Source organism: Vipera berus (assembly GCF_964194415.1).
Source record: "Vipera berus genome assembly, chromosome: 1".
In the NCBI taxonomy this organism is placed as follows: domain Eukaryota; kingdom Metazoa; phylum Chordata; class Lepidosauria; order Squamata; family Viperidae; genus Vipera; species Vipera berus.
Window position 1 is genome coordinate 173882123 of NC_138202.1, and position 27483 is coordinate 173909605.

The following is a 27483-nucleotide window of genomic DNA, read 5'->3' on the forward strand; positions in this document are numbered from 1 at the left end:
GCGAAAGGAAAGAGGGCAAGGAGTGTCTAAAAGAGGCGGTGAACTCGAGGGCTGACGCTCGGCTAGAGCCCTGCGCCGATAGGCTAGCGTTAGGCGCCTCCTGCACGCGATTGGCTCTGCATCTGGGAGGGAGGTGTGGACAGGTATTGGGAGGCCGTTGAGGAGGCGGCGGCGGCGGCGGCGGCGGGGGGAGAGAGAGGGAGGGAGCCAGAGTGGGATGGGACAGTGAGGGCGGCTGGAGGCGCCGCGGAAAGTCGAACATGGCGCGGAGCAGTCGGGCTCTTGGCAAGGCTCTCGTGGAGAGGTTGGCAGTGCCTTCGCGTAGAGTAGCGCTCAGGTACGGCGAGAGGGAAGCTCAGGTTGTCTGGAGCCCCCACCCACTCCACCCGCCACTTTTCTCTCCTCGGGCTCGGGAGAGCTGTAAGGCAGCGTTTCTCAACCTTAGGAACTTGAAGATGCGTGGACTTCAACTCCCAGAATTCCCCAGCCAGCTATGCTGGCTGGGGAATTCTGGGAGTTGAAGTCCACGCATCTTCAAGTTCCTAAGGTTGGGAAACGCTGCTGTAAGGCACGGAAGTTTGACGGGCGGCTAAGCGGGTCGGCCGCCTCGGCCGCCTGCTTCAGCAGACTCCCTTGCCTGGTCACGAGCGCCGAGGGTGGTTCCCGTCGCCTTCGCTTTTCCTTCCCCACCCGTCACTGTCCAAAAAAAAAAAAAGTTCCTGCCCGCTTCGATAGCCCTACCGAGGCGCGGTTGCTTTCCTGGGACCTTGTCCACCGGCTGGGAAAAGCCACAGGACCCGCGATTTGGGGAGCTTTCGTTTTCCTCCTCATTTCTGCCCTTGGTCCAGAATAGAAGGCCAGGAGTTCAGTTTGGGGGTTTGTTTGTTTTTTGTCCAGAGATGGGCAACACTCGGGCCTTTTATATAGACACTATATAAGAGCATTCCTCTTATGCTGGATGTCTTCTTTGTAGGGTCCTATAAGTAATTTTATCAACTTAATAGCCAACTTAATTGTAATGGATGGTGGTAGAACATGAGGACCCAGATTGTTGGGGGCAATAAGCTGACTGTAATAATGCTGCTTGTGGGGTGTGTGTGAAAGCCCTAATAGGCATATACATAGAATGAAGGCTACTGCTAAGCTTGTAAGCCGCCCTGAGTCTTCGGAGAAAGGCGGGATATAAATGGAATTTTAAAAAAGAGTGACAAAAGACTCCTGTTGTTTGCCATGATAGATTATTGTTGATTTCCAGCTAAAATGTAACTGATAAGCACTTTCGTAACGGGACACTTTGGATATATTCTCTGTCCCTGTGATATTTAATTTCTTGGTTAATTGTAGGAAGTATCAATGGTCTTGTAGGGTAGTCATCGAATTTTTAGATCATTGTGTTGTTAGTATGCCTGTGTCTCACAAATGGATAAAAGGAATTACATATCTTTTAATATATTTGTCCGCTAAGTTTAGTTCATCGTTTTAGTCTTTCGTTGATAAAGGGGCAAATTCCCTCTTCCCTAGCTCTTCTAACTCTGAGCTGGTCTAAATGATGTGACAATCTTTTTCATAGACTTCTTTTCTTTTTATGGCCCATAAACACTTCTTTCAATCCAATTATCTATGAAGTACTTGGCCGTCTGGTGACTTACACTGGTATATTGTGTGCTATCAACCGTATTCTAAAGCAGAATAAATACATAGTATTGTCCTTCAGCTCTTACTCTTTGAAGCTGTTTAACACCTTCATATTTTTCTAAAAATTTAGACACGTTTTATAGATGATATTTTAAAAATTCTATCCACCCTTCAAATTCCAGACTTGAAAATGATAGGGAATATATTAGAAAATGCATACTTTTCTGACAAAGGTAATGAATGATTCATATTGAAAAGTGTTATATTTAAAAGAAGTAAAGATTATATGTATTATAACTGCCTTGGGTAAGAGCAGGTACTTAACTGTGTTATCAAGCTAATCAGCCATCAAGAGAATGACATCAAATTGAATTTTTGTGATATTACTATGAAAACAGTGTCCAAAATTACATCTCTAAGTTTCTCTCTTATGTGTAACTTTGACATGCTTAAATTTCCTTTTTGTTTTGTTTTGCTGTTTCCATTTAATATGTAGTTAGGAACTGCAAGCCAGACCTGCATTGAGAGTGTATTGGCATAATCTTTAGACTTTCCATGCACCCCTAAATGAATAGCACAGGGAATGGGGCACTCTTGTTTTTCTTATTGGGGAAACAAGTATTGTATGCCTTTCTTTGCTGGCTACATATGGTATAACTGCAATAGGCTATTGTACACATTCAATATATGGCTGAACTGATGGCTCCCCCAGAGGTCATACTCTTCCCCCTATAAATTATTCCCTATGTGCTCACTTTGCTCTCTGTCAATTGTAAGTATTAGATGGGTCATTTGGCAGAGAACATGTGTACATGTCCTGCATTCAAATATCTGGCAATCTGTAATTCAGTATGCAAATTTAATTTGGAATATTCTTTTGAGTCTGGCAATGATTAATACTTTTTACAACTGAAGAAAAAATATTAGTTTTAATCACACTTTCCCACTTGCTTTCCTTATACTTGTTAGTTGCGCCCCTTTTTGGACCGAGATGCCCTATGCACGGTCACCCATGCCCTTGTCACTTCTCGCCTGGATTACTGCAATACTCTCTACATGGGGCTGCCCTTGAGGTGCACCCGGAGGCTTCAACTGGTGCAAAATGCAGCCGCGTGGGTGCTTATGGGAGTATCTCGATACTCCCAGGTTATACCACTCCGCGAGCTGCATTGGCTTCCGGTTGCCCTCCGGGTGTGATTCAAGGTGCTGGCTTAGGCCTGGGGTACTTGCGAGACCACCTGCTGCCATTGTTAACCTCCCATCACCCGGTTTGCTCCCACAGAGTCGGCCGCCTCAGGGTGCCGTCGGCCAGGCAATGCCGGCTGGCGACCCCCAGGGGGAGAGCCTTCTCTGTGGGCGCGCCGACCCTCTGGAATGAACTGCCTCCGGAGCTGCGGACGACCCCTGACCTTCGATCCTTCCGCCGCGACCTGAAGACATTTATTTTTTATTTATTTATTTTAATCCCATTTATATCCCGCCCTTCTCCGAAGACCCAGGGCGGCTTACAAGCTTAGCAGTAGCCTTCATTCTATGTATATGCCTGCTTATTAGGGCTTTTGCCCCCCCCCAAGTGGCATTATTACAAAGTCAGCTTATTGCCCCCAACAATCTGGGTCCTCATTTTACCTACCTCGGAAGGATGGAAGGCTGAGTCAACCTTGAGCCTGGTGGGATGCGAACCTGCACTAATTGCAGGCAGCTGGTGTTACTTAAGGAGGCATTAGCCCACTGCTCCACCAAGGCTCCTATGTTGGAACATGGTTGTTCCAACAAGCGGGCCTGGACTGATCATGGTTTTTTAAATTTGGTTTTTATTGGCTTAAATTGTCCTTTATTTCTTTATTTATTCTTTAATTCTTTTTTAATCTTTGTATTCTATGTTTTTTTTAAAAAAAATTATTGTTGTGAGCTGCCCTGAGTCCTTAGGGAGAAGGGCGGCATATAAATTTAATAAATAATACTACTACTAATAATAATACTTAGAGAAATTAGACCTAAAGCCTATCTAGCATCTTGAAAAAAATCACACATAAGAATACCTTAACAAAGTAAAGCAGCAATTCTTCCCATATCAGATTACTCTGGTAAGATAGTTAGGGGAAAGTTTGCTAATTTATAAGCGTTTATCAAAGTAAAGATATTTTCTTACTCATATTGCCTGTGTTTTGACTGATGAAGGCATGTACCTTCTGATTCTCTCAAGATCTTATCTGTTCATAAAATGTTGTATTAGTCTCTCCATTAGGTATTTTTCATCTCAACACTAAGTTTGGAAAAAACAGCGGTTGGCTTGAACAAAAATTTATTTTTTAGCATTGTACCAAAATTAAAATACTGATATTTCAGATATTCACAGTTCATGATTTAGAATGGTAAAATATAATAATTGATATTTTGAGAGTGTTATTTTATATCTGATCCTAGAATATACCATACTTTCCAATTTTTATTGAGGAACTTAAGTTTCAGTAATTCTGTATTGTTTTTCTTCAATCTACTACTGTTGTGTGCATTGGCATACATGAAGACTTTAATGACCTTCACTTTTTCTATGTTTCCCATAACTCATAACTTAATATATTTTATATATATATGAAAGTCAAAGTTTAAAAACACTACATTCATATTTGGGATAATACATGCTTGAATTAAATGTGGATAAATTATAAAACTCACATTTTCATATTCTTTTAAATTACAGTATTTAAAAATTTCTATCCTAGAGTCATGCGTACAAATGATATTTATGGGTATAATTAGTATTTTCTTTGTTTTGGTAACAGCACGTGAGCTGCATGCAAACTTTTGTTTATTACTTGTGTCCATCCCAGATGGATATCAAAGTTGAACAAGCAGCAGAGTAGGCCCCTCCACCAGAGATATTATCTCTCCCTGCACATCCCATACACCCACTTAAACTAGACAGTAACTTGCATTTTCAGTCATTGGAATTACTTGTTAAAAGCTTCTTCAGTTAAATGGAGTAAATAGTTCTTGCCACTGTTAATATAGCTGTAGATTATTTACAGCTGTTCCTCAGAGACTAAAATGATACATAACGTCATATAATCATCATATGATGACGTTATTTTTTCCAAAACTGACATTTGAGATACAATGAAGACTAGGGTAAACGTTTCCTACAGAATGTATGCCTCTTTCTATTGCAAAATTTTCCTCCTTTTTATTTATGAATTATTTATGAATTTTCAGCCCTCTAAGTCATGTTTTATAAATGTAGAAGAAAGGCTCAATATATTTGATGCTTGCCATCCTGACAAGTAACTTGCTTTTCAAATATATGAACCGAGTAGTGTGTGGCCTCAGATTGATTCAGAGCCAAATTTTAAGAGGGACAGCTTTTATATTGTACTGTTGCCAAGTTCTCTCATGACTGAGATATATTTAGCTTGTCAAGGCATAAATAGTTAACCTAATCCTGAGTTTGATTGTCCTTGTGTTACTCTTTATTTGTTTCCTCATTTTGTTGGCTCTTCTATACTGTGTTAACTAGATGCCTGTTCTGATGAAAATATTTAAATCATTGCAGGCATTTGACTTCTTGGGAAATATTGGTGAGCAAAACCCCACTGCCACAAATACCAGCAAAAAATTGTGCCTTTCCAAGAAGGACTTACTTCAACTTTACTGCACCATTTGGGAACAAAAGGAAAGAATATTCAGAAAGAAGGATTATAGGGTTTGTATAAGAAAAGTACATTGTAGAGTTACACAGAAATAGATACTAATGGATTGTATAATGAAAACAATTTCTCATTTTCTATTGCTTTTGTTCACATTGTTTATATAATTAAAAGTGATGCTTATCTATTTCATTCTGAATGTCCTGAATTTCACACTTTTAATTTGAAATTATTTAAGCATCCCTTCAATTTTGTTTTTATAAATTATATGCTGCTGTTAATCCACTGTAAACAGTTTACAGTCCTACTGTATAGAAACAGGATTAAAGTTCACAGGATATGATCTTTAGGGCAGTGCTACATTTGGGGAAGCAAAGACAGGATTTATAGTTCTTTGCTTACTTCATAATTCTAGTTTGAGATCATTGTTAGTTATTTGTGAATGAGATATATTGTCCTTTTCTTGAGATCATGATTGTAGTATGGCAGTGTATATAGTGTAGTGTAGTATTATCGATATGCTTTGGGTAGGTTTGTCAACACTGTTGAGGCAGCCCTTCCTCATGATGTTGGAGAATATACTGTGCTTCCTCCACAGGTATATCTGAATGTATGTTTTTATTGTATTAGGGATAGCAGGATAAGAATGTAATAGTTCCAATGGGCCTACCTGGGGGGTATTTAAAACCTGATTCCAAATTCTGACAGTTCTGCCTCCCAGTCACATGACAACACTTTGGGCATTAGGCTGCTGAGCTAGATTTACAGCTATTTTATATCCCATTGTCATGTAACTGTGTTTGACTTCGGTTTTTGATAAAACTGGCCCCATAGCGAACTATTTGTTTGCTTAACAACAAAAACCAGAAAAAATGTCATAAGATCAGTTCTGCCAACCTGCTTTAGGATTGTCAAACGAACATGACAACTATGGTCATAGCTCGCAGACTGCCTTCACTATTGATGCGTTCTTCTGACTCATTATTGTACCTGATTTTTGTTTTTATTCCCCCAAGCTATTAAAGAACCTTAAACTGATCTTCAGAGCCTATTAAAAATGAATTTGAGAATTAAAGGTAGGGGTGCAGTCCACTACTCTTCAATATGTTGCCTGAGAGTCTCATATTGGCTTAGGAAAGAAAGAAGCTGTAAAAAGTTTTAAAAGTTATTGCTTACTTATTATCTACTTTAACTCTCAAATTCATTTTAACAGGCTCTGAAGATTGGTTTAAGGTTCTTTAATAGCTTTGGGGAATAAAAACAAAAATCATGTATAATAATGACTTAAAAAAATTATGACCCCAAATGTTTGTTATACCGTTTAATCAACAGCAGAATATCTACTGTTTAACAATTGTATCTTTCTATCAAGAGTTTTTATCTCAAGGAAGTCAAGTGCAGTTTGCAAAAGTTTTTTGACTACAAGCTTATATTTTCTACTTTCCACCCGATATGTTTAATTTTTGGAATTAAAATACAGTTAAATAATCCTTAATATGCTTGTGTTATAAGGAAATAGTCAAGACGGAGAGGAGGTTGATCAAGATTACCCAAAGAGTACTTTGGCTCTTTTCTTCTAAATCCATTGGGACTAAGATTGTGCAAAGGATAAAGTATGAACAGTTTGTTATTTTCAGAGCAATTAAATGCTGTAATGACAGGCAGGATTGTGTCCTTGAAGTACTGTACAACCTTGAGTGAGAAAGCTAGCTGAAATTTCATATTTGTTTATAGAATGATTGGAACAGTATTTAAAGCAAAGGGAAGTAGAGAAATAAAATAGAATTTAGTTACATATCGCTAATAATTTTATTTTTCATTTTTCATGTTTACTAGGTATTCTATGCAAGAAATGTATGATGTGGTAGCTGTTGTAAGTGAATACAAGAACTTTGTTCCTTGGTGCAAAAAATCAGATGTATTATCAAAACGTACAGGATACTGCAAAGCTAAATTAGAAGTAGGATTTCCTCCTGTGTTGGAAAGATATACATCTGTTGTTACACTAGTCAGACCTCACTTGGTTAAGGTAATGCATATTTGTTGTTGTTATATGTAAACTGCCACACTGTTCAATATAGAATATAAGAAGTCCAAGAATTGCCAGTAGTCAATAGGGGATCTTTTCTAGCCATGTTTTGACCAAGAAATCTTGGGCTGGCTCTTCTCCCTGTAAATCTCCTGGATATAACTTATTGCTTGGGAATATGTTTGGATGTATGTAACTAGCACTAAACTGGAAGAGGGTGCAGAGGGAAAGCTCTAGTAGCAGGTCTTCTGTAAAGAGTAAGCAGTATATTTATTTGGTGTATACGTAGTTTACTTATTTATTTAAATTTTTAAAATGCCCAGTAGTCAAAGCTGTCTGAGTGTTTTACACCAAAAAAGGAGAAAGAATACAATTTGAATTACTATTATACCCAATAAAATCAAATAAAATACTAAATAAATACACCATATAATCCAGGTAGCAGTAAGGGGATCATAACAGCCTAAAACAACATGAATTAATACATAAGTTAAAATACAATTAAATATGTTTTAAAAGCCTGTGAAAATAAAATGGTCTTCACTTGTCACTGAAATAATGTGAATGTCAGTTGGGCCTATCTGAGGAAACAGCCTCAGCAATTGCCCTCCCTTGTAGAATCCCATCTTTCCTTCCTTGGTGGGGGATCTGGAGGGCCTCAGAAAATCTTAAGGTCCAGTTTAGGTACATACTAGAGAAGGTGCTCCTTCAGAGAACCAGATCCTAAGCCTTGAAGTCTTTAAAGATCAAAGCCAATATTTTGTATTGGATCCAGAAATGTAGATGGTGAAATATTGACAATATATTTATTTATTTATTTATTTTATTATATTTATATACCGCCCTTTCCCGAAGGACTCAGGGCGGTTTACAGGGTGATTAAAACAAAAAATACAAAAGTTAAAAACAATTAAAAAAATTATATCAATCCCTGAACAAATAAAAACCCCAGTTAAAATTAAAATTAAAATTCTCAGCCTGGGCCAGAAAGCTCGAAGAGCCAGGTCTTCAGGTCCCGGCGGAATGAACGGAGGTCGGGGGCAGTCCTAAGCTCCACTGGCAGCTGGTTCCAGAGGGCAGGCGCACCCACTGAGAAGGCCCTCCCCCTGGGTGTTATCCGCCGGCAATCTTTTACCGCCGACACCCTGAGAAGACCCTCCCTGTGGGAGCACACTGGACGAAGAGAGCTTGATGCCGGCAGCAGGTGTTCCCTCAGATATCCCGGACCCTCGCCATTTAGGGCTTTATAGGTCATCACCAGCACCTTGAATCTCACCCGGAGGGCAACCGGGAGCCAATGCCGCTCGCGGAGTAGAGGTGTTACATGGGAGTATCGGGAGACTGCCATCACAACTGGCGCGGCCGCATTCTGCACCAGCTGAAGCCTCCGAGTGGTCCTCAAGGGCAGCCCCATGTAGAGAGCGTGTCGGCCAGTCCCAGTGAGTAGTCTAACCACTCTAATTTTGAATCAACTGAAGTTTCCAGACTATTTTTGAAAGTAGCCCCACATGAAAGCCCTAATAAGCAGGCATATACATAGAATGAAGGCTACTGCTAAGCTTGTAAGCCGCCCTGAGTCTTCGGAGAAGGGTGGGATATAAATGGAATTAAATAAATAAATACAGTGCATTGCAGTAATCCAACCAAAAAGTTACCAGCGAGGCTGTTTGAAAAAGGTCACAGTTGATAAATCAGCCAAAGCTGTTGAAAGGCACTCTGTTCAAGTGAGGCCACTTGGCCTTCTGACAATAATAGATCAAGAATCTCCTCCAAACTGCAAATATGCTCCTTTAGAGTGAATGTGGATCTCTCCAGATCAGGCAGGACAGAATCACTATCAATAAATCTTTGTCTTGCCTGGATTGAGTCTCAGTTTATTTACTCTCATCCACTCCTTTACCCTGTCTAAGCAATCACCTCTCCTAGATGAAAAGGAGAGTTGGGCATCTACACATTATCTCAATCTCCTGGCATCTCAATCTCAATGGATGACCTATTCCAATGGCTTCATGTAGATGTTAAAAAGCTTAGCAGATAAAATGGAGCCCCGAGGGACGATATAGCCCAATTGTCATGATAGAGAATGGTAATCCCCCAGCACTAGTTGGACATTCAAGTAGGAGTGGGCCAACATAGTATAGTGCTACTACATCCCAGCTGATATAACCTGTCTAGGATACTGTAATCAATAGCATTGAAAGCCACGGTTTTATAGCCATGCCTGAAATGAGATTGAAATCTATCTAAAAATCAGATCCATCCAAGAAAGTCTGAAGCTTCAAATCCCCTGAATTTGCAAGTAGACTTTATTTTTCTCATGAGGCTGGGTGGAAATGTCCTTTTAAACTCCCCTACACTGCTTGAAACTAAAGAACAAAACCTGAATGCTTGAATGAATTACAACAGTAGCACTACTGCAAGCTTCTTGCAATAGTCCTTGGCCTCTCAACTTTGGCAGCTAGATCCAGAATAGCAATAGCAATATATAGCACCCCATGGTGCTTTATAGCACTCTCTGGGTGGTTTACAGTGTCAACATATTGCCCCCAACAATCTGAGTCGTCATTTTACTGACCTTGGAAGGATAGAAGTCTGAGTCAACCTCTAGCCCAGGCGTGTCAAACTGCTGGCCCGTGGGCCAGACGCATCATCAGCAAACCGTGCCCACCCCATTGCCGGCAATGGAGAAAAAGCTCCGATTTTGACATGTCTGCTGTAGCCCGTGAGAATCGAACTGCAGATTGAGGACAGAGTTAGCCTACAACGGAATGTGACAACTTGCCACGGCCAACTTGCCATAGCCAACTCACCACGGGATAATTCACTGCAGCCAATTTGTTGTGGGACAATCATTCAACATTGTTTTAATTTTAGTCATTCACATTTCATTTTGTCCATCCTTTTGTACCTTCTTTAATGATTCTGTTCCACTGTTTCTTTGATATTAGTGTTAACTCTTGTCCTGCGGTGAGTTTGCCATGGAAAATTGGTCGTGACATGTTGCTTGTGGCGAGTTGTCCTAGACCCGCCTGCAATGCTGCATTCTAACTTTTGTTGTGCCATGTGTTGCTGAGATCATGCCACAGCATAAAAGCCATTGGTAGCAGGGATAAACTCTACTGAATACAAATTAAAAAGAGCTAGTCCAATGGCAAGATACAATTAGGTTGCCCAGATTGAATGAAACACTCAAAACTATACTGCTCAGAATTGCTACCTACCAAAGTTATGCAAATAGTTTACACTGAATTTTGCACTCTATTATAGTTGTTGAGATTATACAATTGCTCTTAAAACAGTACAGCATTAAATACTCCCAGAAGCACCTCGTTTTAATTCTGCTAAGCCAATAAATTGCCCATAAAGTATAATTTATACTTTAATTATAAATAATTAATGTTTTTTTTTAAAAAGCTATAAAGATCTGAATACTGATTCTTTAATTATTCTACAATTCTGAAGCTATCTATAAGTGGCTTATTATTACATTGTTCAAGAAAGTAAACTTTTATTTTTTTTTGTTTCCTAACTTGTCCATATTCTAAAGACCCCATGGGTCATTTTCTGCCTGTATAGACTAGTATAATGACAGATACATTGCTGCATTATACCAGGTTCAACTAGTTCTATGTTTAAATTTCTATTGTGTATTGAAATTGGCACTGCCTATCTTGGGTCATATCACTCCTATCTTAAGTACATATGCTGGGGATTGAAGCTAGGAAATTTTTCCATCAGCTTTTTAATACCCTTCTGTACTTTTCGAATATTTTCTATTAACCTCCAGGCTGTTTCTGTAATGTATACTTCAACTTCTCTTGAGTCACTGTTAAGATTAGGTTTTTCCCATAAAGTAATTGCTATAGTTAGGCCAACATGAAATAGATTCTTCAAAATGTATCCTTCAGACAAAAAATTAAAAAAAATGTCCCAGAGAAGAAGAAATGAAAATAAACAAAGCAGTTGCAAGGACCTAGATTATACTTTTTAAGAAACTACCCATCTTCAAGTTGTTGTGTTTTTTTTTCAGTTGTTGGGTAAGTTTTTTTACCCGAGAAAAGAATTTTGTGTTTGCAGAAGTGAAAAAATATTGCTGAGAAACAGTTACAATGTTCAAAGAAAACTGGACTAGTCTCAAGAGAAAACTCATTTTGGAGTTTTCTAAATATTAGCATAGTGTTCCTTTCAGTTTTGCTCCATGCTGGAAAACATTTGATTTTTTTTCCTGACGTAACTGTGATGTTCATGTAATGTGCAAAGTATCAAAATTAAGACATATTAAAAATTTTCATAGGCATCGTGTACAGATGGAAAATTATTTAATCATCTGGAAACTGTGTGGCGCTTCAGTCCAGGAGTTCCTGGCTATCAAAGGACGTGCACCTTGGATTTTTCTGTAAGTAGCAGAATAACACTTCCAAGCTATTGAGACCAAAGAAAAATGTATTTTTGAAATCATACCTTGTTGCAGTATTGTCCTATATAAGTATTTTAAATATGGATTTTATTGTGCATGGTATAATAGGATAGAAAGTGACAAGTCCAAAGACATTCAGTTCGATTTGTGCCTGAGGCAGGACTAGAACCCATGATCTCCCAGTTTCTGGCTTAGTACCTTAACCACTCTGCCAGACTGGCTTTGTATAGTTTGCTTTTAATTATGATTGCAAAATTACTTTTTGTGAAACATAATTTTTTGTTGCAGCAATCCAACTTTAATGAATTTGGTTTTAAGCAATGAAGAATGCTCATTTCCAAGCAATTCATAATGGACATGGAATAAAGCAGTAGTAATTTCATTATTTCAATTTTTTTATAGCATTTCATTCAAATAGTTTAGTTTTAAGTATTTTCAGGATGTTTTTTCTGAATACAGGTAGTTCTCAGTTAACAATGATAACTGGGGCCATCGCTAAGTAGGTGTGAAATAATGTGGCTACACCACTTAGTGATGGCACTTCTGATTGCCATCATTAAGCAAATCTTGCACTATCATTAAGCGTGATATCACATGGTTGTCATTTGCGACCTGCTGGCTTCCCCATTGATTTTGCTTGTTGGAAGTTAGCAGTGAAGGTTAGAAATGGCAATACTGCAGGACATTCAGTGCCATCGTAAATTCAAAGGGTCACTGAATGAGTGGTCATTAAGCAAGGACTAACTGTACTTTCCCCCCTATCTTTAGAACAGGAAATGGTCAGAAATAGCAAATGACTGCCTATTATTGACAAAGGTTACTCTTTAGAATATAAAAGATAGTAAAATGCATCAGGACCAGTGTACTTATTTATTGAGATATAATTATTTAGCTTTCTTATTTGGAGATATATATCTTGCTTAGGTATTTTTAACTCTGCAGCGCTTTGTATTCTAAAAAGAAAAATGTCCTTAGAAATGACCATATATAGGCCTGCACATGATACCTGTTGGCACTTCCTTAAATGGTATCTAGAATTGGACTGCAAGACAGTTGTGCAATCCTAGAAGACACAGCTGCTTTCAGTTACAGCTTTGGACTGCCCCCAATATGCCCAAAGGACCATGAAGCACTTTGAATGAGAAATACATAGAACATAGCAAACCTAGAATGATGGTTATGTGGGAGAAGAGATACAGACAAGACTAAAAAGTTAACTAAGAAAGTATTGTACTGTGTGTGGTGCACTATGTAACTGGGAAGTAAACCAATTAATGTCACATACTTCGCTGTAAATCCTGTGGTACTGATTTTGTCTATACATTGTTGAGTACTACCACACATGAATGGCAATTATGAAGAACAGCGATTCACGGTTAGATTGAAATTGCAGCAGAAAATGAATATCCAGATTTTCTTATGATCTTGTAAATAGCCACTATTCCCCAATATTGATAGATTAATATAGAGTGCCTACCCATCTTAATCATTAGGGGTGACTAATAATTTATTTTCCTTTACAGATTTCTTTTGAGTTTCGTTCCCTTCTGCATTCTCAGCTTGCCACGTTGTTCTTTGATGAAGTTGTTAAGCAGATGGTAGCTGCATTCGAAAGAAGAGCAGCCAAGGTGTATGGTCCAGAAACTAGAATACCTCGAGAGTTAATGCTTCATGAAGTGCATCATACATAAAGTAGTTTTGAAATTTCTTGGACACCATCTTTACATATGAGATGTTTTTCTCATGTGGGCTTCCAATTATATGGGGCATTTTTTGCCAATTATGTATATTACTACTGTATAAAACATTCATGTAAGATGCAGATGTATATAGAAGCTTCAGTCAAGTGCAATTCTAAGGTGCTGGTAAGTTCATTGAGTGGCAGCTACATTTACAATGGCTTCCCCTCATCTTTTCAGCATGTATAAAACTCAGCACTGTTACCAGTCCTATAGCCTTATTTTGACAATGTTTAATATTTACTATTGAAATCAAGTTTAAGTTATTATTTTAAATGCATATTTAAGTTATTTTTAGTATTCAAAACTAGCTTTAACTAGCAGTGTGCAATTCTGAAAACAAAGGTTTTTGTAGTGCATAAACTTTGGTAGCAAACTTAATATACAGTATTTTAATAAGTTGTACGAATCTTACAGAAAGGGCTCAGCTTCATCAGTACATTATTTAATATGGCACTGTAGTAAACTATTGCAAGATTCCAGCAGGCGACTACCTATACTGGGGCTCTGTATGAATAATCATGGACTCAAAATGTTCCGAGTTAATGACAAACCATAGCGCCTAGGGGTTTACGGCTTTCTTCTACCAGAACTGACAATGCTATAACAAAGCACATTCCCCACTTCCTTCATAGTTCTCTCCATCTGCCTTAGAAAGTTGGAAAACAAACTAGGAGTAAACAGGAAAAGAATGCTACTGTTTGCCAAAGTTGGCTTCTGTAACTTTGGCATTAACTATATGTAAATATAGTTTTAAGTTAAAACAGTGTATTTGAATTTCACACCTTTATAATTTTATATATTGCTGCACTCGCCATTTGTAATAGTTGGATGATGATTCTTACTTGATTCGTAAACATACCTATCTCCTATGACTTTTTTTATATACTATGCACTCCTCATTTTTTATTTTTATAAATGTGAGGGTACTGTAATCTGTGGTCAGCTGTATTCCTTACTACAGACTGCTTCACAATGGTCGTAAGTCTCAGCATCAAGTTAGCTCTGGAGCCTTAATCATGAAAAATGGTTACTCAGGCAAGAAGTCTGTAGATGAAATTGAAGTACAGCTGGATTCTAAATTGCTTCAGTGCAGTTCTAATTTCAGCCACAAAAATGTTATTAAAACTTCTTTGTACTAGGAAGGCAGCTCAATCATCCTGCTTTCTATTTTCATGTATTAAAAGAAACTTGAGAACAATTTTATATGAAAGTTAACTTTTGAGGAATAACTTTTCTTCCCTTGAGAAATAAGACTTTAATAATTAGTTATTGCTAGTTGGCTCTGAAAACAAAAAAAATGTCTTGAAAAACTTAGTACTTGCAATGAACAGATTATGTTGTGAATAAGTTAATACATACCATACCTTAGAGCAATTGTTTTATTACATAAAGTTGTCACATAATTGTATATTTGTCTACTTTGTACACAATTTTATTCAGTCTTGCACACAATGACTTCTGCATTTTTTAGTGACAGCAGGCACCAATAAAGTCTTATTTAGCAGAATTGCAAGTGCTTCAACTGGTTTTAAGTTCAGAGCACAAGATTGGTACATGGATCTGCACCCAGTATCAGGAATGTACAAATGTCTTTATTCAAAGTACAAAATAAATTATCTGTAAGCATGGACAATGACTGTTTAAACAATCATACAACTGAAATCCAGTCACTGAACGTTACAGTGATTTTTTTTTAAACACAGACCCTTTCTCTGCAGTCACTATCCATCCTTTCTGACTGACCCAGGTTCGCTTAAACTATCAGGTCATGCATTGTATTTCATGATACGCATCCATGTAGCCTAGGCTTTAGAACATACCACCTCCCATTCCTCCACCCATTCCTCCCATAGCAGCGGCAGCATCCTTCTCTTCCTTGGGGATTTCAGTTATAACTGCTTCAGCTGTAGTTAAAAGGGAAGCTACTCCTGCAGCATCCATCAGCGCTGTTCTCACAACCTATGAATGGATTAAGAGTATTTGGTAAAAGATTGAAACACTAGCTAAGAGCGCTATCGCAGAATCATTAGAAAATTCAGCATTTACCTTTGTTGGGTCAATAATGCCTTTTTCTATCATATTCACGAAGTCCCCAAGCATTGCATCGTAACCAATCTCAGGTGGGCTTTGCATGATTTTCTCAACTATCAGTGATCCTTCAACCCCTGCATTCTTGGCAATAGTCATAGCTGGAATTTTCAGTGTTCTTCTTACAATCTCTATGCCTAAAAAGAATGACTTCTGGTTATTACAAAAACAACTACACTAATTTCACTGATGATGAAGATGGAACCAACATTGAGCATTTTTCATATATATTGCCCATCTGTAAAATTTGCAGTCTGAATCTGTAAGTTAATTTCGTGAAGTCTTTTTCATCTATTTTCCAGCTCTCAATAAGCTCCGGATAGTGGGGAGTCAATTTCTGAAGATAAAGATAGCTACACTGGGGAGAAGAGAGCGCCCTACAGGAAATTTGGAAGTCACTTAAAATCTAAGTGTCCGAGTAAGTGTTAATAACTTACCAATTTTCTGATCTTCATTGGCTGGAGTCAAAGTATCTAGTGCTGGAATACAACGGAGCAATGCACAGCCACCACCCAGGACTATGCCTTCTTCTACAGCAGCACGGGTGGCATTCAGGGCATCATTGACTCTGTCTTTCTTCTCATTAACTTCAACATCGCTTGTTCCTCCAACCTAAGAGAAATCCCTAGTTGTTGTCATGTTCTTACAGGCAGTCCCTGACATACAACTGTAATGGAGACTGCCCATTACGGTTGTTTGTTAAATTGGTCGAAGTGGTCAGTCATCTGGCTAATACAAAATTTTACATTTTTTGTGGTGATCGTTGAGCCAACCAAGGGCTTATTATGGTGTGGTTTTGCTGAAAATGAGAAATGCCAGTTTTCAGCAAACAGCTGTAAGACAGTTATGCAACTGCAGGACGATGCAAGTGGCTATAAATGTAGCCCTGTTACCAAATACCCAAGGTCCAATCACATGGCCACGAAGGAGATCTGACTTCAAATCTGAGTCATAAGGTTGGTTGTAACAGGTTGCTAAATGACTGCTCTTAACTTGAGAACTACCTGTACTTAGAAATTATCTGCAAAATTCTGTAATCTGAGGGACTCTGGAAAAGGCAATTTCTCTTGTATGATTGGAATGCTGCTATTCAAGAAATGTTACAGCTCCCTTTGACATAAAAAACTAATCTTATTAGTTTTCAGTTCTGTGGTAGGGTTAAGTATCTTACTATCTTTACCACTAAAGAAATTCCATCTTCTCCAGTTTAAGAGATGCCTCAGGCCATAAATGAATATCGTGTTGAATTCAACAAACCATTGCTGTCATGAACTACATTTGAAGAAACTATTAAGTTTTCCTGTATTTTGTTGAATTTTCACAAAACATAGCTTGTTTACATTCACAGCCATTTTTAACAAATTCTTCAATCGACTACGTCCAATCCAGTGTCTTCTGGATATGATAGATTATTATCCCTATCATAACCAGGTAAGTTATCTTTCAGGTTATAGTTAATACCTCACGGACACTAGACTCTAATGTTAATCAAATCCCAAGATGTTGAAGCCATTTATACTACCTTAATTGAGTTTGTATGCTGCCCAGCTAAGAAAACTAAGTAGGGCAAATCAACATAAAAAGATGAAATTACACTAACTTGGTTTTACCCACAGAAAACCCAGTGTACCTACCTTTAGTACAGCTACTCCATCAGAAAGCTTAGCCAGGCGCTCGTTTAGCTTCTCTTTTTCATATTCACTTGTTGTGGTTTCCAGTTGTTCAATTATTTCTTGAATCCGTTTTTCAATCTGAGTCTTATCACCTTTTCCTTTAAGCAATAAGCAGTCATCTTTGGTTACAATGACTTCTCCAACTTTGCCAAAGTCATGAGGCTGAACATCTTCCAGATTTATAGTTAAACCTTCCTCTCCAAATACCTGAAACAGATTATGTTGAACAAAGTTCTTTGTTACCAGTTGCAATTTTACAAATTTTTAATAGTCGCTATTTTTTTTTAAAAAAAAATTTTTTTTGTTTCATTAAGATTTCTTACATGCTATCAAAAATTTGCCCTGAATTAAAGACCAACTAAATGTCGTATGAAATAATTATTTACAGCCCAGGCACTTTAACAGTGGAAACTTTTCAATCTGTATAGCCAATTTCATGCCTGCCCATTTAAGAACCCGTGCAGGCGTCATTGTTATCAGTTCAGTGAGTTGCAGCAGAGCACACACTTCACAAAATGGAAAGCCATTTGCTTCCAATGTAGATAGTTGGATTTTGTTTCTTTGGGGTTTGTTTGCTTTTTGGTGCTTTCAAGGCAGTGTTGACTCCTGGCGACTGCTTGGGCAAGTCCCTGCAGTTTTCTGGCAAGATTTCTAGAAATAATTTGCCCTCACTCTCTCTCTGGGACTGAGAGTTAGTGACTGGTCATCTAGTTCACTTGCCTAAGGCAGAACTGGAACTGCTAGTCTTCTGGTTTCTACCTTGGTGCTTTTAACCTCCACACCAAACTGGTTCTTCTATGACAGAAGTCCCCAACCTTGAGCACCAGGGACCGATTTCGTGGAAAGGTTTTTCTGCGCACCGGAGGGGGAATGGTTTCATGTACTGCCTGCATCTGGCGGATGGGACTTTGCTTGTTTGTGCGGACCCGTTTCTGGCATGAGGCAGCCTGGTACCGGGGGTTGTGCAACCCTGCTCTATGAGATAGCCGAACTTAAAATGGCACGGCATTCTATCACTGCAAGAATGCAAAACTGGGCACCCATGGTTTAAATCGCAAAGTTCTCTGCAAGTACAGTAGTCTTTGACTTATGACTACGACCGAGCCCAAAATTTTCATTGCTAAAGAAGGCAGTTAAGTGAGTTTTGCCCCATTTTGTGACCTTTCTTGCCACAGTTAAGTGAATCGCTGCATTTGTTAAGTTAGTAACATGGTAAGTGAATCTGGCTTTCCCAATAACTTTGATCGTCGGAGGGCTGCAAAAGGTGATCACACGATCCCAGGATGCAATAACTGCCATAAATACATGCCAATGCCAAGTGTCCAAATTTTGAACACGTGGCCATGGGCGTGCTGCAACCGTTATAAGTGTGAAAAGCGGCCATAAGTCACTTTTTTCAGTACTGTTGTAACTTTGAACAATTACTGAATGAATGGGTAAGTTGAAGAGCACTTGTACTATATTTCTAGTCTGCTTTGGCATAAAACACCTTCCCCCATTCTCCTTTGATATAAATAAGGATCAAATATTACAATAAATCAAGTATATAATTAGGTTAGGATCCTAAGCTCTAGATATAGTACTAACACAGATATATCAACTTTGCATTCATGTCAATTTTCTGTGGATTAAAAACTTTTCATTTCTTTTTAGGGTTTACTTACAGCACCACCAGTAGCAATTGCCATATCTTTAAGTTGATTTTTTCTATTGTCACCAAAACCAGGTGCTTTTACTGCAACCACCTGCAGGCCAACTTTCAATCTGAGAAAAAAAATTCAGTAAGCAATGTGCACTTTTAAGTCTAAAGTCTTTTTTAACACTTCTTTCTCTAAAATACTTCATTGCACAATTCTAAATAGATATTATTTTAATATGACAATTTAACTAAAGTGATTGGCCGTTATTTACAGACCAAAATAACCTCTGATATAAACTACACTCCTGGTTTCCAGTAAAGATTCAGTTCCCCCCCCCCGGCCAATAATCTTTTTAGGTCAGTAGTTAAAGCTTTTTGCCCCACGGACACAAGTCTGGGGAACCCTACAGACCCTTTCTCAAAATGAATTTAAAATAAAATACATATAGATAGTATTACCAATTATTCTGAAATACTTTTATCAAAATATTTAAAAATAAGAATATAACAAAGTAATCAAATGTGCTTTAATTTATATCAATCACAAAACTGTTCTTTTTTAGGATATAATAATTTGAGAAATTTATTAAAGTTAATCTTGGGAATTTTAAAGCCGTACGTCACTTTGGCTACATAAATCATTTATTTACTTGTATCCAGTTTGATTATTTTTTTTATAAATAATTTGAAGGTGGCAAACATATTCCCCCTTCTACCTCCTCTTATTTTTCCCACAACAATCCCATGAGGTGAGTTGGGCTGAAGTAGTTTAATGAATAGCTAAACTTAAGGTAGAAACTGGTGAAGCTAAAGTTGTAAATTTCCCACCGCATTTGCAAGCCTGGTTAAAACCTCTCCTTTAAATGAATTAAAATTTTGATTTAACTAGATTTCCTTATGTTTGCAGCATCAGTCGCAATAGCAAACTGGTTAACCTTTCACATTTTTATTTGATAATACCAAAATCAGAACTACTATACATAATAGCTGCTATTAAGTAGTTACTGAACTGTCTTGTAGAATAGGCACATAATTGTTTTGATAATTTACTCTCAATTCCACCACTAATTAAGAATAAGCTTTCACTCTTGTTCAGACAATAAAAGATTATCCTTGGGTGCTGTTCTAATACGGCAGGAGAAAGTAAATTACCACTGTGTGAACACTTTGCTGTTTGTGCTCTTTGCTCTGTTCCGTATTTTTTTCAAAAACTGCTCCCAATTGCTTAAAAATACCCTTTCTGTACCAGCTACAGAAACAGTCTCCACTAATACAAACATATCACAAATTATTCTTTTTAGTAGACCAGACTGAAAATTCCAAGTGGGCCAACATGGAAATTCAACTACAGTAAGCAGGGTGGGGTGGGCACTTCTTTCTTGAAAATGATTCCACGAATGCAGCTTCTTGTATTGAAAATATTTTGGAAAAAGTGCATTTTTTAGAAAAAAGATGTTGATATAAAACCTACCTGTTTAGTACAAGTGTGCTGAGGGCTTCTCCATCAACATCTTCAGCAATAATAACTAAAGGCTTACGATGATTATTTGCAATTTCAAGAGCTGGTACTATGGACTGAACACTGGAAACCTTCTTTTCACTGATTAAGAGATAAGCATCTTGGAATTCACATTTCTGTCCTGCAGAGGAAAATAATAATAATAATAATTAATAATAATAATTAATAATAATTAATAATAATAATAATTAATAAATAATAATAATAATAATAATAATAATAATAATAATAATAATAATAATAATAATAATAGCAGCAGCGAGTCTGCCAGAGGCCCTCCAGTGGCAATTGCAAAACATAACACATTCAAATTCCATGCAAAGACGGATCCACAAGGCTATCTTGGATTTTAGCTGAAAGCAAATTTCATCTATGGCACTCTGTAGAAGTGCTGGGATCACAGTTACTACAATAGCTGTTATTGTTGCATGTAGTCAGCCATCTTGTCCATCTATTGACTCCTTCCCAAGGATCTGGCATAGGCAGATGTTTAATGTTAAAAGCATCATTTGTAGATGTAAACGGTTTCAAATGCTGCCTTCTGCAGCTGACTGATAATGATATGTCAATGTCAATAGTGTTCAAGTGGTATTCCAGATATATTGAGCATGTATCAAAGCACTTATCACTATTGATACTACCTTTGCTTTTTTTCTGCCACAGTCATTCTTTTATTTGTAGGACTTTGTATTTTTGGATTTTCTCTATTTTTTTTCTCTTCTGCTATCTCCAGGTACTACCATGCTTAGTATCCACTTTTTTTTCTTTCTTATTGACAGTTGTTAAGTCTGCCGTTGTGTGGCATGTGTTTGTCTATCTGAATTCTAAATCCTAGAACATTTTAGCTCCTTCATTTTGTATTATTTTATTATTATTTGTGGGTAATCTGCAGTTAGATTAACAGCTTAAAACTGGTAGAAACGTAATAACAAAAAAGTGACATGCATAGTTAAAATACAAGTTAAATAATATTCTACCATTAAAAGCAGCTAAAAAATGAAAAGATACTTTCAGCACAGTAAGACAAAAAAATAGTACACTGTAACTATATACAATGTGACCATTTCATGGACTCCATATTTCCTGAGGATTCCCCGGGCTCAAATATTAACGCATCTTGCCCATTTAGGGGCAAGATAGGGCACTAAATTGCTCTATTTTGTAGCAAAACATTCTTGAATGCAGAAATAAATAGGGCAAGGGGAACTCCACTACTCAGGAATTACTTTATTCCTACGATTAAAATAAAAAGACTGATGGATCAGAAAAAGACATGTGGTTCATTAATGGCAACTTACCTTTGGCTGTATTAATAAAGTAGGGAGAGATGTAGCCTCTGTCAAACTTCATACCTTCAATAATTTCCAGCTCATCGTTTAAGGTTTTTCCATCCTATTTTTTGAAAGATTTGGAAGATTAACTACTATGGTTGGAAATCAAAAGATTGCTCTTTCAGCTAACAGTAAGTTCTCACTGAGTAAGAGGAAAATGCTCAAATTGTAATAATTAAAACTGCTGAACTTAGCCCTTTAATTTTGGCACATAACATGCATGTAATTCCCCATCTAAACCTACTATTAACGAATATTTTGAAGGATCCTAAACATACTTCGCATTTCATTACATGCTCTCAGTTAAGTCTTAAAATGCTATCAGACCAAAATAATTCAAGAAACACAGTGTTGTACTTCTCCAACCCTTACCTTCACTGTAATAACTCCTTTCCGTCCAACCTTCTTCATGGCATCGGAGATTATGTTACCAATTTCTTTATCCCCATTTGCTGATATTGTGGCAACCTGCATAGACAAATTATGTGTCACATTTTCTAGAACATTAAACAAAATACAAAAATCTCACCTCACTTTAAAAAGATGGTAACATGACATCACATCTCACATTTTAAAAAAAAATGTTTCCAAATTAGGTGGTTTTGTTAGGCCTATTAAACAGTGCAACCTAAATAATCTATCCATTGTGCAAAGCACGTTGGGAAACAGAATCAGTTGCTTAAGGCTGAGATGACATTACCTGAGCAATTTCTTCTGGAGTTGTGACTGGCTTGGACAATTTCTTCAATTCATTAATTACAGCCTCCACAGCAAGCATCACACCTGAAAAACAAAAGTGTTCATTTACATAATCCATGGACTAACAGTAAATAGGTATTTAAGAGCTATTATCCTTATTCTCCCCATATAAAAATTATGGTAAAATCCCTCTCCCTCTGTCAGATACAAAAAATTTTGTCTCAATTAAATAGACACCGGTCTATTACTATGATGACCACATTCTGTTATGCCTCAGAAGGAATAATATGAGGAAGCCGAGGTAAACTACATTATTTTGCACCTTCCCATTCAACATTATCCAGCACTGTAATAATGAAGGGCTGTATGGGAGGTTTAGAAACAATGCCTCATACTCTTTATAACTGGCATGTGAATATCTGGTGTCTGTATATAGAAAACCTGGCCACAGTTAGATTACAATCCACACAATGTGAAAAATATACAGAACACTTTATCAAGGTAACATCATGCACAGATATGTCACACATATTTCCTTGTTAATTATGGAAGCACTAACAAAAAATGGCCTATTTGAAAGCACATAGAAAAACCAGTTCTAATTAAGTCTGAATACACCCTTTTATCAAACTCACATCAGAATGAAGTATTACCTCTTCTAATTTCCACTGGATTTGCTCCTTTACTGATCTTTTCAAATCCTTCCTTGGCAATTGAACGTGCCAGTACCGTTGCAGTAGTTGTACCATCTCCTGCCTCTTCATTGGTGTTGTTGGCAACATCTTGAACTAGCCTTGCTCCAATGTTTTTGTACTTATCCTTTAAGTCAATTGCCTTGGCTACTGTAACGCCATCTTTTGTCACCTTAGGGCTTCCCCAACTCTGTTCAATAATTACTGTTCTTCCCTAAAATAACATACAAAGTTAAAACATTGGCTTGCTGAGCTTATATAAAATTTAGGTTCCATTCACATCTCTTAATAATGATTAGAAAATATTTTTACAATTATTAGTTTAAAGGCTGTAAGATATACCAGAAAGGCACCATAATTAGGTATTATTCTAGAATAGGGAAGAAAAGAATTTGAAGCTCCCAAGTAAACAAAACTTGGAAACATGCTAGCAGTGCCAAATGTGAATCTTAGGAACAAAGCATGCTTGTCCACATACCCACTAAAGTATATACTGTGGGAAAAACTTATGCACAAACATGCATCTGCAAAAACCACCTGGCATACAAAAGGAGACATGTCCAAGGAAATATGCAACAATACAATCATGCTATTGAGTAAGGTTACATTTGTTTTAAGAGTATTTTTATTCAAAATGATTCATTGACAATCTCATGGAAAAATTGTCATACAATTGAGTCCAGTCACATAGAATTCCAGGCTACATTGTGGTCATTAAGTTGAGGACTACATATTATCACCCATGCAACTGTATATTTGGGCCTGCTGTCGATATAATCTACTTGCATTAGACTAGGGCAACTTTTACTGACCTCATACTTGGTTCTAACTTCAGGAGAATTTCACTAGTTTTCTAAGCTCATCTGATTAATCTGATATGAAGAGTGCTCAACATATAGGGAATGCCATGGGGAAGTAAATTTCAAAACACTTCACAAGTAAATATCCACGTTGTGCTGGACCTATTTGTTCCAATACCTTTGGTCCCATAGTGACAGCTACAGCATCAGCTAGTAGATCTACTCCCTGCAGCATAAGAGCTCTGGCATCTGCTCCAAATTTCACATCTTTTGCATAGGCTCTTGTAAGGTGTGGGGCCAGGGCTCTGGATAACGGGCTTAGTTGACGGAGCACTGATGGTAAACGCAGCATTTCTATAAAGGAAAAATGGGAAAATGCCAAGTCAGTGTCAACATAATCAAGAATGGAAACAGATCACAATCATTCCTACTATATGTCAAAACAATCTTTCCTAAACTGATACGCTGGGCCTGAAATCCCAAATTCACTCCTAAAATGGTTTGGAAAAGAGTTGCACAATATGGTAAGTCTATGAGCACTGTGACTTGCTACAACTCATCAAAATAGGATTACCTTTTTGTTAATGGCAAATACTTCTTTGTTCTATTTTCTCCACAACAACCTTGTGAGATGGGCTGGTTTGAGAGAAGTGACTGGCCCAGTCACCCAGCCAGACTAACTCATTCTCCTGGTTTCTAGCCTGATGCCTTAACTACTAGGCCATTGAGTTACTTTCACTTTCATTCTGTCAGAGACATTTCACTAAAAGTGCAAGGAGAGCTAGTTTCCCAATAAATAGGCATTTGCTAAAGAAGTTATTTTCAAGCCAAGCAAGGTTAGGGGGTTACATATTTGAACCCTTTCTTGGTGCCAGAAATCCAAGCCATAGATAAACGTATTCAGAACAACAGAATAACAGAGTTGGAAGGGACCTTGCAGGTTTGCTAGTCCAGGGCTTTTCAACCTTTTCACCCATTGTACCACTTTTAGGATATGGCAACATCAGAGTACCACCAGTCACCTAGCAAGGTGTCAAAAACTTGACGAACCACCCCCCCCCCACCAAAAAAGGGAAAAAAGTGATGAAGTACAGGTAGTCCTCGACTTTTCAAAGTTACAATGGCACTGAAAAAAGTGCCCAAGCCACAGCCGAGCAAGACACCTGCCCGCCCAGCGGCGCTCTTCCTCCTGTCAGAGGTTTTCATTATTGTGAGCATTTCTGCTGAGGATTGGCAGCGGGGTGTGTGTGTGTTTGGTTTTTATTCCTTCTGTCTGCTGGGTGGTCGCAGAAGGTTTTGGTCACATATGTCCCTGGGACAATGTGACCATCATAAATATGAATCAGTTGCCAAGCATCTGTATGTAAATCACAAGACCCTGGAGATGCTGCAACATTCCAGCTGATTGGCGCTTCTTCTGGGCTTAGCAGACGTGCCAGGATCAGTGCCGAGCTCCAGCTGGAGCCTGGCGCTGATCCTGGCGCTTCCTGTTGAGCCCTGACAGCTCTGCAGCTCCAGTTGTCTCTTGTTCAGCTCATTCCCCTCCCCCGCTACTTCTCTAGGATGGTCGTGTACCACCTGCCAGGTGCCAATGTACCACAGGTGGTACCCATACCACTGGCTGAAAAGCCCTTCACTAGAACAAACTGACTCTTAAAGGATCTTTGCAAATGTATTGTCAATCAGAGAGGTAGGAATATGAATTCAGGTATTAATTCCAACAAATCTACTTATTGCTACCTAAGAAAAGACATTTTTTACCAGCACAGTAGGTACTAACAATGCTGTGCTTATCTACATAAAGCCAAGTTCCCTGGTCAAGATGGGCTGCTGCAGTTCAAGGATGGTTTTTTTTTTGCTATTATATAAATATTTTTGTCTGAAATACCAGCAACCATTTTGTGAGTGCTCATAAACCTTTTTCAAAGGTTGCCAAAACGTTGATAATCTGCTTTCAACTGTAATAATATAGTCACATCCTATCAGAATTCATTTTTAAAGAAATATATGCACAAATGATACCTGCACCTCCCTCCCATTTCATTTTGGAGCAAAGCGCCCTGGAAAGCAGGCTTAAAATGGTACCTGTGGGTTGGTACCATTTTAGCCGCTATCATTAGAAAGAATGCCAGGGGAGAACACAAAAGAGGGAGGGCGAGGGAAGGAAGAGTAAAGTCTACTAGTAAGCCAAGCGTATCTTTTGGACCTCACACGTGCTTCATTCATTTTACCAGGTCGGAGCACAAGGTCAAAAGAACAGCAGCTCCCCCTAGCCCTCGGACAGCAGTACTGCAGCCAGGAAAACTTGCAATTCACCGATCCCTCTGCCCGAAACTCGTGAAGGCATCAGAAGACTGGCCCCGATCTTCACGTGCGTGGGGGTGCACGTGTGTGAAGGACCAAGGATAGCAATTCCCGGCCGCTGACTTGAGATCCCCCGTCTTAAGATTTGGCCGGGATGCATGAAGTCCCCTAGATCGACTAGATTGACGCCCTCCAGCTGCAAAGGACTCTACCACCCCGCGTGGATCCGCCGCGAGCTGTTACCCAACCCCATCGCTCGAGTGTCTAAACCAGCGTTTCCCAACCTTAGGAACTTGAAGATGCGTGGACTTCAACTCCCAGAATTCCCCAGCCAGCATAGCTGGCTGGGGAATTCTGGGAGTTGAAGTCCACGCATCTTCAAGTTCCTAAGGTTGGGAAACGCTGGTCTAAACACCCCCCTAGCACCGACGACGTTCCCTAGTTAGGGTAACGAAAAGGTCCGTAAGAAAACAAGCAAAGCTCAGAGCGCACCAAGGATCCCCCTCGGTCTAAACACCGCCTGCGGATCCCAGGCCGGTCGGGGAAGGGCCAGGGCCGTCTCGATTGCTCGCAAGCCCACCAATCATTCAGCGGGAAGAAAGACTCGTGCGCACGAAGACAAGACTCGCCATCGCCCCCTGATCAGGCTAACCCGCAATCTAGCGCGCCCCCCCCGCCCGCCCGCCGTTCCGCAGTTTTTGAACTGCTGGAATCTCCCTTCTCGCGATCCCAGCCTTTTCCGACGATCAGGAATGCCTTGACTACAAATCCCATCTTTTCCAAGTGCACGCAGAGGTGGCGGAGGCGAAAGGGGCAGGATGGTCCCAGGCAGGCGCTGGGCCATTCCTTGCAAACACGTGTAAAGGAAGCATTGGTTTCTCACAGCCCTTGCCTTGGGTTTCCCTGCCAGGCCACCGCAATCCTCCCGGAGCCCCACTTTTACCTGTGGTTGGGCGAAGGCAACGGGGGGAATACCGCAGCACGAACGAGGTGGCTCCTTCTGACCGCTGGCGGGGGCTGGAAGCAGCGCGGCGCTCTCACCTCTCTTGCACCGCCCCACCTCCTTCCCCACGTGAAAGGTTGGCGCGGAAGGGAACCCGGGAACGAGGGTAGAGGCTACTCTGCTAGCCCCGCCTACTCCCTGCGCCACGCCAGGCGGAGAGCGGGAAGGGGCGGGGCTCCTGGAAGCCTCCCTGCGAACCAGCGCCCGAGTTGATTGGCCCGAAGGCTTCATTCCGTATGCTTATACAGGTTCCCGGGCTGCGTAC

The 27483-nt window shown here is 39.1% G+C and overlaps 2 protein-coding genes across 2 annotated transcripts; one reads left to right on the forward strand and one right to left on the reverse strand.

Moving 5' to 3' along the window:
- Window positions 1-204: 204 nt before the first annotated feature.
- COQ10B (coenzyme Q10B) lies at window positions 205-14861 on the forward strand. The gene is made up of 5 exons (XM_081323849.1): window positions 205-337; window positions 5189-5338; window positions 7119-7311; window positions 11606-11707; window positions 13252-14861. Exons 1-5 carry the CDS (start codon window positions 261-263, stop codon window positions 13417-13419), a joined length of 690 nt encoding a protein of 229 aa, XP_081179975.1. The 5' UTR covers window positions 205-260; the 3' UTR covers window positions 13420-14861.
- HSPD1 (heat shock protein family D (Hsp60) member 1) lies at window positions 13486-27340 on the reverse strand. Its single transcript, XM_081323838.1, has 12 exons — window positions 27159-27340; window positions 24090-24265; window positions 23073-23325; window positions 22421-22503; window positions 22093-22188; window positions 21688-21781; window positions 20342-20510; window positions 18896-18995; window positions 17193-17438; window positions 15996-16170; window positions 15517-15695; window positions 13486-15429 (listed from the first exon to the last, which is right to left on the reverse strand). The coding sequence occupies exons 2-12, from the start codon at window positions 24261-24263 to the stop codon at window positions 15280-15282; spliced, it is 1719 nt and encodes a 572-aa protein (XP_081179964.1). The 5' UTR covers window positions 24264-24265; window positions 27159-27340; the 3' UTR covers window positions 13486-15279.
- Between the last annotated feature and the right edge of the window lie 143 nt (window positions 27341-27483).

Coding starts and splice junctions, on each gene's coding strand:
- COQ10B (XM_081323849.1), top strand. CDS start 261: ATGGCGCGGAGCAGTCGGGCTCTTGGCAAGGCTCTCGTGGAGAGGTTG. Junction 338..5,188: donor TCGCGTAGAGTAGCGCTCAG/GTACGGCGAGAG, acceptor AAATCATTGCAG/GCATTTGACTTCTTGGGAAA. Junction 5,339..7,118: donor TCAGAAAGAAGGATTATAGG/GTTTGTATAAGA, acceptor CATGTTTACTAG/GTATTCTATGCAAGAAATGT.
- HSPD1 (XM_081323838.1), bottom strand. CDS start 24,263: ATGCTGCGTTTACCATCAGTGCTCCGTCAACTAAGCCCGTTATCCAGA. Junction 18,996..20,341: donor AGCACACTTGTACTAAACAG/GTAGGTTTTATA, acceptor TTTTTTTCTCAG/ATTGAAAGTTGGCCTGCAGG. Junction 17,439..18,895: donor CAATTGCTACTGGTGGTGCT/GTAAGTAAACCC, acceptor AATCTGTTTCAG/GTATTTGGAGAGGAAGGTTT.